Source organism: Cariama cristata, unplaced genomic scaffold (assembly GCF_000690535.1).
Source record: "Cariama cristata isolate BGI_N322 unplaced genomic scaffold, ASM69053v1 scaffold8710, whole genome shotgun sequence".
Classification (NCBI taxonomy): domain Eukaryota; kingdom Metazoa; phylum Chordata; class Aves; order Cariamiformes; family Cariamidae; genus Cariama; species Cariama cristata.
Genome location: NW_009596411.1, coordinates 34,846 through 54,916, shown reverse-complemented (window position 1 = coordinate 54,916; position 20,071 = coordinate 34,846). Strand labels below are relative to the sequence as shown.

Below are 20,071 nucleotides of genomic sequence, written 5' to 3'. Positions count from 1 at the left end.
GCAGGGCAGAGCTGAGGTCACATCGAGTGATCTCATAGTCCTATTATATGCAGTTCCTTTAATTTATGAGCTGTTGGGCACTTGCTGGTGGATACACAAATGTTGCATGCTGTTACTTCCCCAATACCATGCAGTGAAATGAGAATCAAATTTTGATGATGCTGTGTTGTGTGCCAAAATTAAGAACAAAAGAATAAAAAAAAAAAATAAAATTACTTTGCCTCAGCTAACTAGTTTATACTACCAGCCCTGATTTGTGCAAGTCCAGCATGCTGGAATAACCAACCTTTAGTTTCTGGAAGAGTCTTCAGTTCAAACGATGTGTTTGGGTTGCTCAAGCCAATGTTGTTCTGAGCATTAATCTGAACCTGGTACACAGTGTTTGGCTCAAGGCCCTTGAGATGGTATTGAGTAATGCTGGTGTTCTTTATGATAATATCGATGTGGTTGTACTCAGCCTTGCCATAAATTTTGTAGCTGATGATGATGGAGGAGATGGAATGACCTTCCGCAGTTGTCCAAGAGATGACTGAGGATGTGTCTGTAGTGTTAGAAAACCTGATGTTGTATGGTGCAGGAGGGATTCCTGAGAACAAACACACACAAATCATTGGAGTATACATCCACCTCTTTCTCCTTCCCACAGTGAGCCAAACACTTTCCTCCATGCTTTTGCTGTGCTAAACAGAAGCAGAATTTTGCTGACGAGCTATGGTAACAGTGCAATAGTTTAATGAACCTGATGTGCCATCACTTATATTGCAGTGCTCCATACTTCCAGCAGAGCCTGGAGTGGCATTCAGTACATTCCTGTCCTTGGATGAAGACGCGAATTCTCTGAGCTGTATGCAAGGACAACATAATTGCTTTCAGATTAATGTAGAAAGGGTTAATTTCTTCCTATATTGAATCATCATTCCCATGTGATTCCCAGGTCCCATACTCTCACTGCTTCAGGGAGAAATTCTCTGTCAGGCTACAGGCTGTGAGAAACAAGGGACATCAATACCAACATTTCCACAAATTTCATCAGAAAACCACCAGCAGGGGTGGGTACTAGACTTGTGGACACACCCATGACTACTAAGCTAAGTACCTTCTCCTGGAAAACAGTATCCTTACGTTTTTCTTAGTGTAGTTTCGCATCAGAGCTCAGGAAACTGGAGTGTCCCTGATAGCCATTGGTACTTCTGTTAATGTAGGATGTCAGTGAGGGCCTCCTCACATGACCTGTGAGGAGGAAGCAGCTCATCTTTCCAGTGTGTGCTATGGGCAGTGGCACCTATCAGCCATTCGGATGGACATCTGTTCAGGTGGTACTTCTTTCAGATAGGACATTTGTTGTGGCATTATGAAAGGACACTACTTGCACTCAGGGAATTCAAGGGCAGTCATTGGTCTTCAGCGTAACACATTTAACTACACTTTGCTTGCAGGGGTTTTACCTTGCATTATACTTCTCTTCCTTCTTTAACTGTTGACTATTTCTGTATCGACATAGCTGAATTGCAGGGTCTGAGTGTTTTTTTGGAGTAACAAAAGAGCTTGGAGTAGTGAACTCTGTGGGTTCATCATTATGAGGAGCAAAAGAATGCTACATGTGTCAGAAGCATGAATTGCACTGAAATTAAGAAGTGAATTCCCAAGCTTTTAATTTGTTTTTCCCTTTTTTTTTTAACTCACCACTAGTTCCTGATAATTTCCAGCATAAGAATTTCTTTGGACCGAGCTATCTTCATAGTAATAGTAATAACAAACACAAGTGATCATCAGGAATGGAGTGTTACCAGAACAAAGGATTACTTTTAATGTAGTTATTAAGTTACAATCAGTCTGATCACTGGGAGAAATAGGAAGAACTAAACAGAGGAATATGAATCAGCTACTTACTGTCACTGTAAGTCCATGCATACAGATAGTTGCTCCATTCTCCTTGGGACCTGGTGTTCACCCGTACCCTGCACATGTATTGCTGTCGAGGCTCAAGATCTTTAATGATCAAGGTGGACATATTTCCTGGCACTTGAGTGATAACACTGCTCTCTTCACCATTGTCATTCACGCTTTTCCTTTCCACTTCAACACGAATGTCATCCTCTGTCCTCAGTGTTAAAGGATGCCATGACAAATTCAGTGATGTCATACTTTTTGGAAAGAGAGTGAGACCTTCTGGTGGAGGAAGACCTTGGAAAAGCCACAGTGAGACAGGGGACATTTCATGTCTGGTATGCAAGCTAAAATAGTGGTACCAGTTATTCCCAAGCACTTGCTGTAGCTTGGGGTGGCAAAGGGTAATTCTCCCCACCACCCCACCCAATTTGGCAGAAATTACATCTAAGAGGTGTTAATAGCCCCAAAGTATCTTATCAACAGCTATCGTGTCAACAAAAAGGTCTCTTCACCAAGCTGGTGTTGCAGATGTACTTTTTAGATGTGAGAAGCCAGGTCTTTTACTCTCTTGCTAGATAGTTTCCAGTGCAATCCTAATTTATTTTGTATGTCTGTATTCTGTTTGGGCTGTATCCTCAGTGTACTAAAAGCTTTTTTTGCATGTTGCAACATTTTCATTTTTAAGGTAAACTGATGTAATACTAAGAGGAAGGACTGATCTGGTTTTAGGAGGAGGAACTGGCATGCGAAAGAAATTATTTGTATCTCCACCTCTGCTGTGTGGCCAGCGAAAATATGTAATTTTTCCTTTCCCAGATCCCCCATCTCTAAATCAGGGAGAATAATAGCTCTGCCTTTTTCTCATTTTCTTTTTTTCTTTACCTGAGATTATTTTGAAAAACCCTACATAGTTTTCCGGTCCAGCCTTCTTTCCTTAAATGAAAGTGCTCTGGCAGAGATCAGGGAACAAACCACAGAGAAAAGTAGCTGAAGCAGCCATTCTGTGAAAAGCCAAGATGATGACTTACCAAGCGCAGCTGTTGTGAAGCTAGCCTGTGGTCCAGGATGACCTTCTCCACCTTCCCCTTGCCGACTCAGCTGAACGCAGAACTGATATTCTGTTTTTGGTTCCAGGTTGTCCAGTCTTTTGGTTGTGCCTTTTACTGACAACAAAAGGAGAAAGTAAAGCCATAGCCCATGCTGAAAATTGCTAAGGAAGAAAAGATTTGGAAACTATTCCTGAACAACTAACCTTCAAGTGAAGATATTCAGGCTTTTCTTTTGTTCCCGATTCACTAAGATAAACTGTTTAGAAGTACGAAGTACTTATTTTTAAGTTGAGCTTCAACCCAGCCCAAAGGATGTTTCCATCTGCCCTTCCTTCAGGACAGAACAAGACTGGTTGCTTAGGCAGTGTGCATTGTGTATGCAGATCTTGGATTATCTTGAATTAGTAACAACAGTTGTTTGTTAGTTGTTAAACTTCCTGTAATGTTTCCTATAATACTTTAGGCCTTGCCTAAAATGTTAAAAGAGGTCTGGAAGAGGTCATCTAACTCACAGACAGGCTTCATTTTATCATTACCATTCCTGATAAATATTCAGGTAAGATATTTGTCTCACCAGAGGGCACAATAGACACGAAGGAAGATTCTAGATGCTCCAGGATGTGTCCATACTGCTCACTACTTTTGAAAACTTGTTATTTACGTGGGAGTTTTCAACAGCTGGGCCCAACACTGAGTACTGTTTATCTTAAGGAAGGAGGGGGAAACCCTTTGGTTACTGAAAACTGAATATATACTTTTGACTGCTTTCAGTGTACCACATAAACACTAACATTATACATAGTGATATACAAAGAGTCAAGCGTCCAGTCATAAAAGATTTAACTTTTCTGCATTGCAGTCTTTTGAGTCTAGTCAAGAGCAGACACCACATTATGTTTCACTGTGCAGCTTAAGTTTCTGTTTAAGGGAATTAAAGAATGTTCTCTTACCTTCCACAGACATCCAGGACTGATAATGTTTTGCTGGCTTGTACAGGAGTTTTGTTGACACAACAGGTCCATCTCCAAGATGTAACTCGGCATTAATATCAATTATGAGAAAATTATGACCAGTGTCTGTCAGCCTTGGGGCATACTGCGGCACAGGAGGAACTGAGCAAGAATGCAAGTATTAAACCAGCCTTTTAATTCCCTATGTCAGTAAAACTCTGATATTTCCCTAGATCTACAGGAAAATGGGAGATGTTTTTCAAAACTCTCACAAAATAGACAGGGCTTTACACCCTAAAGCTGACAGTTTAGATTTTTCAAAAAAAACCTCACGCTTATTTTTTCAATACACATAGTTAGTATGTTGCTTATAAAGGATTTCTGTTCATATTTGACTGTAGATATTTATTCAGACACTTTCCTGCAGTGCAGAGAACGGAAAACTCTGCCATGTCAGAGTATAAAGCTCCCCTTAAAAGTAAAGAGGCAAAGACATTTGAAGAGGTTTATGCTTTTACCTTTGACTGTAACTTGAAATGGTTTCTCTGCCATTCCCGCTACTGTCTGCACACTGCAGACCCAGGTTCCTGTATCACGGGGCTGGATTCGATTAACTGTAAACATGGCTTCAGAGCGATTACTGGTAACAATTAGGGCAGGCTGAAATGACAAAAGACGTGCAGGGCCCAAAAAATGTGGGCATTTAGGAATATTCCCATGACACTTTCTCACAGTTTAGGAACTCATCTAGAATTTAGTGATATCAATAGAAAGGGTCTACAATGGTCAATTCCATAGATTCATATGTGCTCATAAGTTCATAAGGAATCTCAGAATAGCAAAATTTCACATTATGCTTGAAAACCATAGTGTACATTAACTACAGAAGAAATCAATATAAACTTCAGAAATAATAGGAAGCAATTAATCAGGAGCCTACCCTTAGGACAGTTCCATCTTGCTTCAAAAGTTTAAATTCTTCAGATTTAGGAAGTGGCATCCCAGTTGCTATACAAAAAGGCTTGAACTCAACACCAGAATTGAGCTCTACAGGATCTAGTAAGTTTTCTATCTGAGGTGAAAGATTCGCTGAACCTACAGAAGATATATAGTATTTTAATGTCAGCCTTCGAACAGAACTTTAAAAAGGCAGCACCGAAACAAGTGTAGATGTACAATGAGCACAGACAGCGTAGGTGTCTGGTTCTCCCTTCACTCATGTGGGCATATGCAAGGATCACGCTTACCAAAGTCAGCACTTTTACATCAGTGTAAATATTGTGTGAGATGGAACAAGTCTTGTGTTCACGCTTCTTCCTTTTCCGTCTCCTCTCCTCTCTTTCTTTCTGATATTCTATGCACAGACAGTCTAGCTATGTCAAAATCATGCACACATTTTTTACTGAATGTACAGTATATATTTGCTCTCCATTTTGTCTGTTTATAAGAGCAGTTAGATCACAACAGTATAGTTTGGCTGGCTGAATCACAGTCTTATTTCTCTGCTTATTTTTGTGCTTGAAATATTTTACAGGTTAACAGTGGATCTCTCACTTTATTTATCAAGCAGAAATAATAGATGCTGAATTCATCTTGTAAAATATTATGTGCAAACCTTGCCTGAATCCAAAGAGATTCTGAATGAGATATGTTCAAATTTGCAAGCTGAAGTCTCTCTCAGAGAGACAGAGCTGTTTTAAACTCTGGGTTTGTCTTGGCATCTCAGTCATCAATTTCAGATCATGAGGCACATGGTATAGGAGTGTATGCAGATGAATAAGAGGTAGGTAGTGGCAAAGTACCATAAGCCTATCCAAAAGCTGACCATGCAGGTAGGATGTGCAGCTTCTGTCAGTAATTGATACTAAGGTCACTGTCAAATCCTGTGGAGTAAGGTTTGAAAATCTACCTCTAACGAAAGCAAAATCAAATGAAATGGTAGCATACCAGCTTGCTAAATGCAGCATATGGGGCAGAGGCTTGAAAACACTGTATTACAATAAAGATGTGCAGAAGTGTCCGGGCCCCTGGAAATTAATTGACAGAGCAAGCATACCAGCCTGGAGTGCTAATGCTGTACCAACATGAAGATCTGTTTCAGTTACAGGGGGAAAAGCCATTTACTACCATGTTACCTTGCTTTACCTTCTTTTTCACATTGCAGACCATGCCATCCAAAGGAGCAGATGCAACCCTTAAATCTGTCGCATGTCCCTCGATTGTGACAATTACATTTGAGTTTGCAATCTGATCCATAAAAACCAGGTTTGCATTCTGCAAGTACATATGTTTCCAGTTAGGGTAAAGGTACTAGACAATGTCTTCCCTTAGTTTTCAATCTCATGCATCAATTATCCAGTAGGATTTCGTTCCCTCAATTGGGTTGAGTTTGAAACTATGTGTATTAGCACTAAATCACCCACAGAGCATCCTGAGAAAACACTAATGTCAAAAACCTAGAGCACATTTGTACCCATGTCTGTCACTTGTAGACTAGATGTCAATATGGAAGGTTCTTCAGCCTTCACTGTCTTTTCCCTTACACTGTGGTAGTGTCCAAAGGCTTCATCAGAGTTATGTCAGCATTGAACAAGATGGCACATACTCATAAAGAAAGACGAGCTTTGTGTCCCAAAGAGATTGCAGTCTAATTGAAATGAACAAGGCTGATTATGCTCAGTATTGCTCAGCAATGGATATAAGTTTGGCACTGATTTACTCAGTCTGACTTGTAGTCAGGAATGTAGCTATCTAAGTAGAACATCAATTCATTTTGCAGAATGATTTGAATAGTTTTCAAATTTAGTATGTCCTTCTTCTGAGAATCTAACATGGTCTTCTGAGATGGATAAGTATTATTAACTCTCTTTTGCAGAATGTAGAAAACCCTATCTTTTACTAAGCCCTGCTAGTTCCCTTCTATATTTCCTATGTGCAGCACACTAAGGACTCCACCATTCCTCATGTTTTTTACTATACCTTTATCACATTCCAGTCCCATCCATCCTGTGGCACAAGAACAACCATATGGATCTGGCAGACAGAACATATAGTTTCTGCAGCCATAGTTTTCTTTACAGCTCTCTTCACATGTTTTGCCAAATGTATTGGCTCCGCAAGCTGTTGAAGGGACAGAGGGAAAGGACAGACCAACAGCATTAAGTCCACAAAAGAACTAATGCTTCTAATGATGCAGCTTTAGACAACAGAAAACATGATTTAAAATAAAAACTAGCATTTTTACCATTCAGATACCAGATTTATTAACATCCCTAACAACTTAAGCCATGACTGCACTAATGGTTAACTTCAGGCAGCAGGAACAAAAATGAGAGGATCCATCAGCAAAGCACCCATTGCTTTGGATATGTGGGAACAGAGCTTCAGCAATAAATCCTCTTTATAAGCCTTTTTAATATAAAATGGACAAATAGTGCCATGAAAACCAACTGTTTTTCTTAGGGGCCAGTGCATATGAAACTGCCAAGCTCAAGGGTTTGCTTTTCTGATAAGATCAGTGCTACATTAGTGTGGTTCAGATGTCAACTATTTCAATAGCTTAGCTCCAGTATTTGCAGCACTGTAATTCTGTCGAAGTATTAGGACATATGTTCAGCATTGAACTCAAAAGTTGCTTGGGGAGATCTGAGTAATGTGATGCCTGCCATAATTCTTCCAGAATCCAGATTGTCACAGACATAGATATGCACAAACAGACATTTACAGTTCATGTGTCCCTACAGGAACAAATGACCCTATGAGCACATTAGCAGCTTGTTCAGAAGTAGCCAGGGAATCTTTAAAACAGGGCTTCACTTCCCAGTGACAGTATATTCTTAAGATCTTCTGTTCTACCATGTATTTAACACTTAGTCTGTAGCTTTGAGCATACTAATTTCAGCAGAATCATAGAACAGCCTAGGTTGGAAGGGACCTCGAAAGATCACCTCCAAACATTAATTAAACTATTCCCATTACTTTAGGGAAAGGAGGTTAGATGAGATTATCTAGCACATTGTCCAAGTGCATATAGATCAAGAAGAGTTGGAACCATTCATCTTCCCTAGAAATATTATCTCTAGTAGTAGAAGAGAGGGAGAAGCTAAATCACAACTACAAGAACAGCCTTACTAATTCAGGGTTCATCTCACCCGACACTGTCCTGTCTCCAGCACCAGCTGTTAAGTGCTACAATGCTACTCCATTTGATGCTTCCCTCAGTAATCTGCCAACTTCTGCTACTGAGAACAAATTAATAAGCAATCTGTGAAAATAATATTTACTTACCTTTCTCACATGTTTTTCCCATAAAACCTGGAGGACAGATGCATTCCCCAGTATCTTCATGACAAATACCATTGTTCATGCAGGAAGGGCAGTGGGAGCTACAGGAAGGGCCCCATTTCTGAGCTTCACATCCTTTTATGAAAAAATATAATGACATATTTCTTGTCTTCTTATTCAGTAACCAACCATGTAGTAAAATTCTTTTTAAGACAAACAGTAAAATACATAAAAATATGATCCATATGGACCCCCCAACTGACCTAATGTAAGAAACCACTGTTTTTTGTTGTGGAAGTGCCTCTATTTCTGGATCAGAACTGCTGCATAGAACACAGTAATACTACATGACATCTTCAAGGAAAGAACTGAAAAAGTCTTCCTTTCTTGAAACTAGAGATAGATCTTTTTAGTTTGGAAGTGTAAGTTTGGAAGTTGACAAAGATGTTATATTTAAGATTTCTATTCTTGTAGCAGGGATCCAAGACCTACAAAAGATCAAGGCTTCACCTGGAGCTGACCGTACTGGTAGTGGGCCAGCAGGACCAAGCTTGGCATCACAGGCATTGTACCAGCATTTGGCAAGTCATTATTTTTTTTCTGAAACAATGTTTTTCTTGAAAGTTCATTAGACTGCATTCACATCTGTATCTTTACTGTCTTCTCTGGGTCTGTGTAACAAAGATCAATCAACTGGTGACGTGTTTCTGGAATAAATGGACTAACAGCAATCAGTTGTTTTCATGCCTGTCATGATTTTCTTTCCCACCTCATCATTTAATAAGGTACTGCTACAATTAATCCTGCCAGTGAGAGTTTTAATACTGATTTCATAGAACCAGAGCTCAAGCTCTAAACAAGTGTATATGACTTCATCAGGCAAACGATTAATCTGTCCCAACAAGATGAAAAATTATTTGAGCTACTTTTGAAATCAGTGGGAACTGAAAGGACTCAATAATTTTCAGTATTTGATTTGTAAAAAAGCTTCTTAGATCACAGAAACTGACCTTCATGCCTTCCTTTGGTGTAAAGCTAGGAATGAGAAGATAATAAACTGGAAAGTCCTGATCAGGCTCACTAAAACTGAGTAACCCAGACTTGGATCAGCTTTTTCAGGTTTCAGCAAGCATTTAATGAATCAACATGGCACTTGAAGCTCTCTCTCCTCCTTCTCCTGGAATGAAATTCTTACATGTAGATACTTGAAAAAAAAAGCTTTGCTGAAAATCATCAGTCTGTGTCTATAATGCTAATTAAAAGAAAGACAGGATATGTATGTGTTTGAGCAGTGGCATGTAATCATCCATTCTCTTGTTAGTATGCTTCCTACCGCTCTCCCAGATTGTGCCCCAGGAGTTTTCCCAATAGGCAGGACAGGCAAGACGAAATCCTGTTTCAGGGCAGGGGGCAGAATTTATGGGTAAGTCTTCTGCTGTGCAGTTTGGCACTGGAGTAGAGAACAGATCTTGGACTATTTTATTTAGTAAGGTGGCAATAGTTTCAAAATCCAAATTTGGGGCATTATATTAATTCATTTGTGACTCCTGTAAGTATCCTGTGGATGTTAGCAAGTAAAATACATTTTGCCATCAGAAACATTTTCTCCATAATGTAAAATATTTGAACAGCTGTTCATTTTTCCATATCAGTTCTGTATTTCTATCCAATTTAATAGAACATAGTTTTCTTTATATCTGATGAAAATGGACATAGAAGGAGGAGCTACAAGACATGTAGAATACTTAATGGAAAATATCAGCCTGTATTGTAAACTGGTCCTGTCATCCACTGGCAGGTGAACTTTAAGAGCTAGCTAAGGCTGAGGTAGTTTGTGAAATTACAATAATGTATATTAAAAATGAGAAATCTTAGGATAAATGGGGTTTCTGTATAGCCTACTATAGGGAACAGAGACATTTGAAAATTCCTATTTTATGCTTAGACTCACGTCTTATGTTCAGGGGTGATCCAGTGCCAACTTTTTTGTTCATACTTGTGTGTTTGAAAACCTCAGATGCTGAGAAATGATCTATCTGTCCTGGCAATAGCTAGGATGAATTAAACCTACATCTGAAATTTTTTCTCTCTCAGCTGCTTAAATCAGTACCAGATTGTACCAAAGATCCTTGGGAAAAAAATTTCTCCTCACATAATCTGATGGCAGCTTATGCCAAGAAAGATTTTTGGTCCTTATTTGGGCACAATATATCTTTCATTTCAGATTCCTTATGACTTTAAACAATTAATCATCAGCACACATTAATGGAACTTACGTCTTACAATAAGCCTTGTGTAAGCAGAAGTAAAGAGGTTTCCTCCTATGTATCTAGCAGAGTAAACCCCTGCATCCTGTGGTTGAACTTGGGGATAGGAGACTTCCAGCTCCCCTGGCACTTCATGCCTGGGCACAGAGTGGATGAAGGAACCTGGGGAAGGAGCACACAGATAAAACAGACAGAAGTCATTCACCCTCTACAAACAGAAATGAGCTTGCATTGGTTACTGAGTAAGGACAGCTGGGATGAGCTAAGCAGCAGAATCTATTTATTAGTCACGAATTTGCTGGCAGATCTTCAGCCATACTAGTTTTTGATAATTGGAGAGGTGCAAGTAAAAAGGAAGTTAGATCTTAAGGATACTTAGTGGATGAATGGGACAACCAACCTTGTGTTCAGTCTTGCTTTACAGGAATGTTGCTAAGAGTGTAGTAGTTAGAAGTGTTCATTTAATTTCTTGGCCTTTCCTGATGTGAGGGGTGACCATCTGTAACGACTCTAGTGTGGCTGGAAGGAGTCAAATAGCAAATGCCAGCCAGGTCCTATTTAATCTGAATATCACAAAGACCTACTTAGCAAACCAAAGCAGGAAGAACACAACATAGCTTTATCTTTTCTTCCCAGACCTAACATGTTTCTGTCACTTCTGCTTTTTTTCACCAAGGGAGCTTATCTATGTTATTCCAGGTTCACTGTAGTTGGTCATACATGCTTGCTAAGCAAGGCAATAGCATTTGGTCTTCTCCCATCCCTCTGGATCACCATGTAACAATATTTGAACATTGATTGCTGTCAGAGAGAAGCTACATCCAGTGGACTTCAAGACCCCTGGAAGTCCTTCCACTCCAGTCTGTTAAAGCAAGGCTGCTGCAGTTGGCTAAGGCCAGGTCCAGCCAGCTGTGACCAAACCATACCTGCACATGCTCACAGACACTTACACATTACCAACAAAGCCAGCCACCAACAGAGCCACACAGCAGAACTGTGCCTTCACAGGTACTGCATGTGCATGCAGGATTCACACACACATGAACAACCCAGGCAGCCTGACCCTATTCTCGCTTGCCTATTCTCACTTGTCAGGCTTCCTGGCAGATCTCATATGCTCACACATCCAAAATTGGGTCTTAGCTAGCCTGGACCTACAGTCTCTTTCATAGCTGGCTCTCAGATCTCTTATCCTACTCGCTGGTTAGCCTGTCTTGAAGTTCACTAGTGTCACACATGCACACATAAATGGGTCCCTGACGTAAGTGGCCTTAGACACTCAGCCTTTCTGGTTGCTGGCCCCAGATATACAAGCCCCTTTAGGCCCCGGCATGAGTTTCCGGTTATTAACAGTCAAACCTGTTATGCCTTCTAATCCGGCCTGAAGGTCACTAGCAGGTTATACATATGCGTACCAGGTAGAGAGCACACTTATGTTGAAGAATAGTTAAGAATAAAGTTTAATAAGATCAGACCAACTGCAATGCAGAGTTTGGCCAGACCAGTGGCACCTTTTATCTGCCTCCTGCCCCATTTTCCCATGCTTGTTCCTTTCCTGTTCCCTTTGAGCCCTCCCTTTCTTCTGTTTGGCTCTTTGTCTAAATAGCTCGTTATTTCACACGTGCTCAAAGTCCCTCTCAATCATGCCATAATATTTCTCAGACACATGATAATCCTGCTTCCCACTTCTTATACCTCTGAAGCTCTTGCTGAAGCTGCTTAGGGCTTTGTGCTGTTCCTTTAGTGGCCCTCAGAAGCTGGAGAGCTCTGCCCTTTGATGTTTTCTCTCTTTGCTACTCCTTAGGACTTGTATGTCTGTTTGTTTATTACTTCTCTCATTTCTTGTCTTAGTCTTTTATAGCGAATGACCATTAACCAGACGATACTCCCACAAATCAAATGCTCTTACCTTCTACATCACCTTATGGTTACACTGATAATGAAACAACTTTTTTGACTTTGCTGAAATAATTTAGAAGGTAAACAGCATCAGGCAGGACCTTTACTGTCTGTGATCATACTTACGACCTTACTATCAATTTGACTAGAATGAAATTTCAGGCAGGCTTGAAATATAAAAATTTGCTGACGATCATAACCAAACCAGCAAATAGATCTTAGGTCAGTTTAGTCCATGACAACACATAACAGTTCTTCAAGGAAAAAGAGCAAAGAATGAAAGAGATTAGCTCTGTAACTGTGGGGGTTTTTTGCGTATCTTTTGAGTTACAAGCTGCAAAATGAGCTTGCCAGCAGAGTACTAAGAAAGCCTTATACTCAGAGCCTGTTAGCAACGTTCAGTTTTTGTGATTTGTTTTCCAAGATGGCACATGCCAATGTCTTGAAGCAATGTTGTTTAGCAAAACAGTTTCATTCTCTAGACAGCCTTTGTGAGGGTCTGCAAGGGGAAAGTGGTAGTTTAAGTGACTGAGGTGAAAGACTGTAACAGTTAAATATAGGAGGACAAGTATTTTCTCTTCTGTGCCAGCTGCTGTATCAGGAATCCTCAGGGATGTTAGTTCAGCTGCAATCACAGGTGGAGAACCTGACTGACCATCCAGAGTCAAGGTTAATTTGAGGAGTTTTGCCAAATTTCCAGTTGGAATCCCAGCTAAAGCAGCACCATGATGTAAGCACTCCTGCTCCGACATATTAGCTGGTTCTTGTACGAGACAATGCTGACAGGAGATCACAAAATTTCCCTAGGCACTCTGAAAGGACAAGTGATGGCAAACTTTCTCCACTGTGCACTGGAGCCATAGCTGAATCTCTGAAGAGTGAAGAAACAGGTCTTTAAGAAATTCTGCTTTGCATATTGCCTTTTCAAAAGACGCTTTTTGGTTATTTTTCTCTTCCAACCTGTAGAAAACTGCTCGAAGTATTCAGTAACTGGGGTTGAGGCTGATGCAGTGCACGCATTCTTCACAGTGTGCTGACACTTCCTTACCTCATCCTCCTCTATTTACTCCCTGTTTCCTGGTACCTCACTGTAAGCTAGACTGTCATTAGACAAAGATGGACCAGTACATTATGTGTGCTTTCCACAAATATAATTTGTTGGGGTCTAACATTCTGATTAAGTATGAAGGCACAGTGAGTTTTTATGACCCGTATTTTACTACATTTCTACAGGAGGCAGATAGCAAACTGCACACATTTCCAAATGTCAAGCAGAAGCAATGCACAGCTGAACAGTGAGTTACATGTGCTTCAGGTGCCATGTTAGATAGAAAAGTGGGTGTCATAAATTTTACAACTTCACTATTTTTTGAGTTGAATGAAATAAGGATTAGATTTTGTTGACAGTTTTGCCTTTCCAGTAGCAGATTACCAGTGCTTAATTCCTTAGCCTGAAGAATATCATAGAAGCTAAATGGCCTCTAAAAGTCACTTGAAGAAGGAAAAGTATGCACTTAAAAGGCAGTAGAAATACAAAGAGAGATGTAGTAACTAGGCCTTCACAGTGGCAGAGCAAAAAAAAAGATGCTAAAATCATCCAGACAAATATATAAGGGGATATAGAAGGAAATCAAAAAGGAAAATGAGAAACAAAGCAAAGGTATAAACAGAGGATTTGGCATTCTGGTGGAACAGAAACAGGTTACCTCAATATACTGCGTATGGCAAATGGCTCCTTTAGGGAATATTAAAAGTGTGAGGAATTATGTCTTCTCCAGTTGCACAGCATGGCCACCGTCAGCAATGACTTTGAAACAGTTACGTGGCACTTGGCTAAGACAATGATAGCAGGAAGAGAAAAGACAAGACAGAAAGGTTAATTACCGTTTTTGTAGATCACTGCATCTTCCTCTTTTGCTGCCATTCTGATGAAGGAAATATTCACATGCTCTCCCTTATTTGCTGTAACAGTTAATGCCACCGGGTGGAATGAGGCTGAAAACAGAACAGAACAAAGTATGGGATAAATAACAGCAGTTATTGTCTCTATCTGGTCTCTAGGCTGAAAGCTGAGAATGGTTTACAGCATGACCCTGACTCAGATTTTGACAATTAAATTTCCTTACAGCACACACTGGCTCTTTACCACCAGCAACCTCAACTCTGTATTTTGGCAAAAACAGAGGACTCACCTATACCCTGAAACAATAGACTGCCACTAGACCTGGAGCATGAAAAAAAAGAAAAAATATCAGATTTTGGCTGAGTAACTGGCAACGTTTCCTAACTAGCAGCTCCAACTGGCTGTAAAACACTTTCCCCAGTTTCTTCATCCCTTGAGACATTCTTAAAGTAGACTGAATAAAGTATTGGAAAATGTATCATAGGGAACAAGTTGTCATTGGCAAACAAATACCCTGAGTGACTCAGTTCTTTTCTGTTTAAGCTTTATAATGCAGAACACTCAAGATAGTTCAAGAGACCACAGTCATGCAGGGTCTGGGGGAGACGCAGTAAGATGGAATAAGTCTGTGCTTGTGTTAGTTCACCATGCTTTCTATAAATACTGACAGTGTTGGCTTGCACTAAGAACAAAAAAACCCCCATACTCACAGCCAGTTCTACTTTTACCAAAATATTCTAATCTGAAAATGTGGCTTAATTAAAATAAAAATTCTGTAGGAGGAACTGTCTAGATTGGTGATATTTTTCAATTTTCTGGTTAGGAGATTGAAATTAATTTTCCTGCTTAAACAGGAAAGTACTTTCATACATTTGTTTATAGTTGTTGATTTAAGAAAAAGAAGAAAGTTGTAGATAGAGGGTTTTTCTCAAAATTTTTGCCTTTTCTTTATCATTATTACTGGAAAAAAATGATTAGAAGGATATTGGGGAAGGAACAGAAAAATGTTAAGTAGTAGTACTTTCCGAAATAAGTGAAACGATAATTTTAATTGCAACATTACTTTGAAACAAGTTAGAAGTTAATGATGCTTCCTTTCATTTAGTTGGAAAGGGAAAGCTTTGAAGTTTCTTGAGGGCAAATTCAGGTTTTCTGACCATTTCAGCTCTGATGCCATACTGTCATTGATGTGTCATATAGCAAAAAAAAAATATAGAAAATCTTCTAAAAATCAGGTAAAGTTAACTTCCAAACTCTTCAGCTCTTTATCTGAGTGAGAATGTTATACCTTTATACCTCCCCTTTTAGAGCACCCAGGGGAGTGAGGCATTGATTTTCACCAGCCCCTTTTCTCTTTCTGGTTTTGAGGCTGTTTAGCCTTAGAGTTCCTCCTCTGCAAGTTCCTCTCGGGTAAGTCTGTCCTGCATCCTGGTTTTTTTCAGCTCCTGGGAGCCTGGTTCTGCAGCCACCTGCCTCCCCAGCAAGGTGAGTGGGACCTTTCCAACAAAAAGAACCATCTGAGACTCAGCTGGAAGGAATCCTTGAGGAGCCATTCACACTCCTAGTCAGCTCTGCATTTGCACAGGTTCCATGTCTGTTAAAACCGCATTTATCTCACAGGGAATGTTTTGCTTAAGGAACACACACACAAGTTAGTATGAACTGTTAGACAACTTACGGATAAAAAAAATAGCCATTTATTTATAGTCATGCCTCTTTTCTTCAGTTCATTTTTAGAAAAAAGTCAATAAAGTATACTTTGATTCATACTAATGCTTACAGAAAACAAATTTGGAGTCTGTGGCTGGAATTCAGTGACAAAGAAATACACAGAGATAGGATCAGAAAGCAGAGAATAATGGTGAACTAACTTTCTATTATATTATAAATGTATTAGAGCTGTAAAAAATGAGCAGGTAGATGCTACATCAAAGTTTGTGTGAGGCTGAAACTGTGTTAGTATCTCCACAATATTACTTTGTAAAATCTGAGGGGGGAAAAAGGGTAGTATTCTTGCAATATTTGAGGAAAGAACATTTTAATACTTCCATTTCAGAGTGGCATTTTAATTAAAAATCAAAATGTTTGTGTTATGTTATGTGATGTAAAATTTAAGAAAGAAAATTTGATTAAAAATGAAGACATTTCTATCAATCCAAGCCAACATCTCTGCCAGAATTTTATTTCCTTGAGAATTTTGACCTTTTAGTGTTTTATTTCTAATCAGAAATAAGACAACTATTGAAAACTCACAGTTCTTTGCACAATGGAATTTCCATCCCCTGTGGTCTTCTAGTGTTTATGCTGTGAGCCTCTGCCACGTGATTACATTCCTTTCTAAGTGCTATCCAATAGTTTTTTCTCTTCCTGCGTGATACTAAGCACATGTATGGGAATTGAGCATTTTCCATGTAACCGAGGCACTGGTATCTGAACTTGCATCTTAGAGAACCAGAAAATTCTAATATAGAATAAGGAAATAAGATTTCATTAGAAACAGGTCAACAAAAACTGAAAGCAGTCCCAACTTACTGTCAGTTCCTGAGGTAGAAGTTATTTATGAATAACAAATGCATGGTGAAAATCATGATCTATTTAGGAAAAGAAAATTCAACAGCTTTCCCAAAATGAATTGCTAGTTACAAGTTATCCTAAGTGTTTTAATTGCAGTGTTTTTTGGACCAAATTTAGAGAGGCATTGCTAATTGTTTTAACAAGATATTGAACTTTTGTATTCCCATTTTCTTTTCTTTGTATGTTGTTTAGCTTAACCACAAGACTTTTTCTTCAGAGTACTGTCACAATGGAAAGGAACGCATACTCCCTGGTGTGCTCAGTTCCAACGTATTTTTAGATTGCAACTTGCATTTCATGATTTCACATCTCGAGTGTGCCAATTCCTTATAGAGACATAATGAACTGACTTGCAGGGCAAGTGCCATAATGTTCTGTCTCTAGCATTTCCATTATTGTCCCTTTGCTTGCTCTAGAGAGTTTCTGTGGGTGAAACTCAATTGTACATACATTTAAAAAAAGTATGAAATTACACATTTATCGTGTAAAGAAACTGCATAAATTATATTTGACTAGATACAGAACAGGCTATATAGTGTTCTGTCCTAGACATGTGTGCAGTATACAGTATAAGCATAACTCCCTATACATATATAAAGCATAATCCCTCTCATTGCATGTAAGAATATTACATGTGTAACCATAATGCTACAATATAAAGAATTCAGGTGAATGGACTCGTTACTTTCAGAATGGCACATGCGTAGAGTAAAGTAGGAAAATGAACCTGTTATCTTTCCGTATTATGCAGCAAAAATCTTCACTGTACTTGTGTAAATAGGTACATAATCAGGCAGATAACCGTTCCCACTAGTCAGTAAGACTACCCAAATGATTAATGCTTAGTGAGTGTTTCAGCAATTTCTTGCCCCAAAACTGCAAAACAGTGGCTGGATTTTCAGAAGTGTTTCTCCTTCCTGTGCCTTTTGTATCCTTAATGGGAAACTGCACATTTCAACTCTTGCTCAATTTTTGGTGTTGAAAAACACATTCTGCTTTTAAAAATTATTCAGACAACAACAGTAAAAGGGAAAAAGGCATGTTTTCCAACTACAGATGCTTTGCCAAACCTCACAGTCCTTCATTGACCTCTTCTTCCTCTTTCTGTGCACTTTAATAGCTTTGAGAATTTCTGTTGTGCCTCTTTCTCACCCACCTAGCCAGATTAGATTACACACATTCACTGGCGAGTTGCTGGCTCAAATTTTGTCAGTGAAAGCTTTTGCAGAGAAAATCTGAGAAATGGATTTAAACACAGAAATGATTCAAAGAAACCTACCTACTGCTGGTGTGAATGTAGTGTTAGTTCTATTTAGAACAATGTCTGTCACATAAGAAGCTCTGAAAGTTTGATTACTTTAAATTCTCTGCTCCTAGGTCCACAGATACCAAGTGCAAAAACCTCACTGATTCAGAAGACACTCTTCCACCCATGGGGGTTGTTCTACGCAACAGCCAGAGATATGCTCAGCTCACTGGCATTCTGCCACAGGCAGGATCACATTCGGTTTCCATGGACTGTTACCTTATCTCCTCCTCGTTGCAGCCTCCTTTGAAGTAATGGAGTTGTCAGCCTGCATCTGCAGAGCTTTCTTGGTGACCAGTCCAAATTTTCAAAGACTGCATTTGGTCAGATAAAACATAAATGCAGTTGTCCTGCTCACCTTGTTTCTAACGTTCCCATACTAAAAGAAATCTATAGACATTAGCTGTAGCTCGGAAAATTAAAAACATATTTTTCTAAATTTGCTACATAATTTCAGGAGATACCAACAATGATAATTGCTCTTACTAAAACCTTATAAAGAAAGACTAAAAGCATCAAGTCTCCTCACAGACCAGCTGCCGTGGCATAAAACATTAGCAATACAGTGAAGTCTACTAAAAACAGGCTGAAGTTTTGAAAACTTGATTTGCTGTAGAAAATTAGCCAAAATTTCTTGCATTTCTCTGTAGTTTATGGTGACCTCTGCTTTGGAACTTGTCCCAGAGTCTAATGAGGTCCAAAGACAAGCGAAATTTTGTGCATAAGAAAATGCAATTTAATGGCTAGAGTACTGGACCTTGGAAATCCCACCTTCTTATCCCAGCATCTCCCTGCCATATTTATTCTTTCTAATGTTCATAACCTTAAAACCAAAACCAAGTCACCAGTGAAATCCATAATGGATTTTTGTGAATAACCTTCTTAGATTTTAGGAAACTTGTCTGGAGTTTCTTTCCAGTGTTGAGATGGATTGTTTTTTTTCATACTGACACAGACCATGCAGATCTAATGTTGCTGATCTGTAGTTTTACTGAACCTTAGGCAAGGCAGTTATTTTCTAGGCTTAGGTTGTCCATTTATTGAAAAAAAAGGAGAGCGATGTTTGCTCTTTGCGTGTCAGACCTGTCAAGACTTTGAAATGGAAGCATGTTTAGAAGTCAAGACTCTGGGAATGTGAAAAACCCAGTACAGTAGTTACCACAGGTGTTATTTCATGGAGTCAGTGAGGCCAGTACTTGCCTTATTTGCCACCTCATTTTGTGTTCCTGGCAGTAGCCAGATACACACAGAACACCTACAAGTGTCTGACTAATTTCCACAAGGAAATGACTAGCAGCTCGTATCGAGTAGTTGTCTCTGCATTTTAGAAAAAAAACCATGGGCTGGAGCCAAGCCTGGTTTTGTTGGCTCCAGACTGCCTTGCCTGCTCTGGAGGCATGTTTTGTGCCCACCTGTGTCAACCAGGGATAAATGCCAGTCTGCAAGCAGTGACATGCAAAATTCAGATCTGACTACCATACAGTACCTCCCAGCGGCATCTTCATGGTATGTATCCTTGTCACCTCATCCTTGAATTTCCCTTCACAGTAATATGCTCCAATAGTTTCACTGGCCTGTTCCCTCTTCCACACCACTGTTTTGGCTGTTGCTCTCTTTGAATCTTCATTAACTTCCAGTGGTTCTCGGTGCTGGTTTGTCACATCCTCCTGGTCTCGGTCTATTGTGATAGACTCACGGGAACGCCATTTGGAAGTTATACAGATAAGTGATGTCTCAGAGTTGCCAACCAGAGGGAATGAATTGATCAGTATGAGGTCCAGTGCCGCTTCCACTTTGCCTAAGGAAAAAAGCAGCAAGTGAAAAAATATAACTGCAGAGTTTGAGTACGTGGCTGATCGAATCATCAAATAAGCTGTTTCATCCAGTATTCAGGGTTTCTCTGGCTGGTGTCTTGCACAGCTTTCATGCAAAATAGGAAGACTGTAGAA

General features: G+C 39.5%; 1 protein-coding gene across 1 annotated transcript in view; it reads right to left on the bottom strand.

Moving 5' to 3' along the window:
• Positions 1-19,987, bottom strand: part of TEK (TEK tyrosine kinase, endothelial) — a 27,622-nt gene extending 7,635 nt beyond the window's left edge. The window contains exons 1-12 of the mRNA XM_009705968.1: positions 19,609-19,987; positions 14,224-14,334; positions 10,450-10,602; positions 8,177-8,308; positions 6,869-7,009; positions 6,035-6,163; positions 4,830-4,984; positions 4,408-4,549; positions 3,890-4,051; positions 2,919-3,053; positions 1,891-2,184; positions 287-586 (exon numbers count right to left, since the gene is read on the bottom strand). Of these exons, the coding sequence (XP_009704270.1) occupies positions 287-586; positions 1,891-2,184; positions 2,919-3,053; positions 3,890-4,051; positions 4,408-4,549; positions 4,830-4,984; positions 6,035-6,163; positions 6,869-7,009; positions 8,177-8,308; positions 10,450-10,602; positions 14,224-14,334; positions 19,609-19,987 (2,233 nt within the window). The remainder of the gene's footprint in view (positions 1-286; positions 587-1,890; positions 2,185-2,918; positions 3,054-3,889; positions 4,052-4,407; positions 4,550-4,829; positions 4,985-6,034; positions 6,164-6,868; positions 7,010-8,176; positions 8,309-10,449; positions 10,603-14,223; positions 14,335-19,608) is intronic.
• Positions 19,988-20,071: the final 84 nt, after the last annotated feature.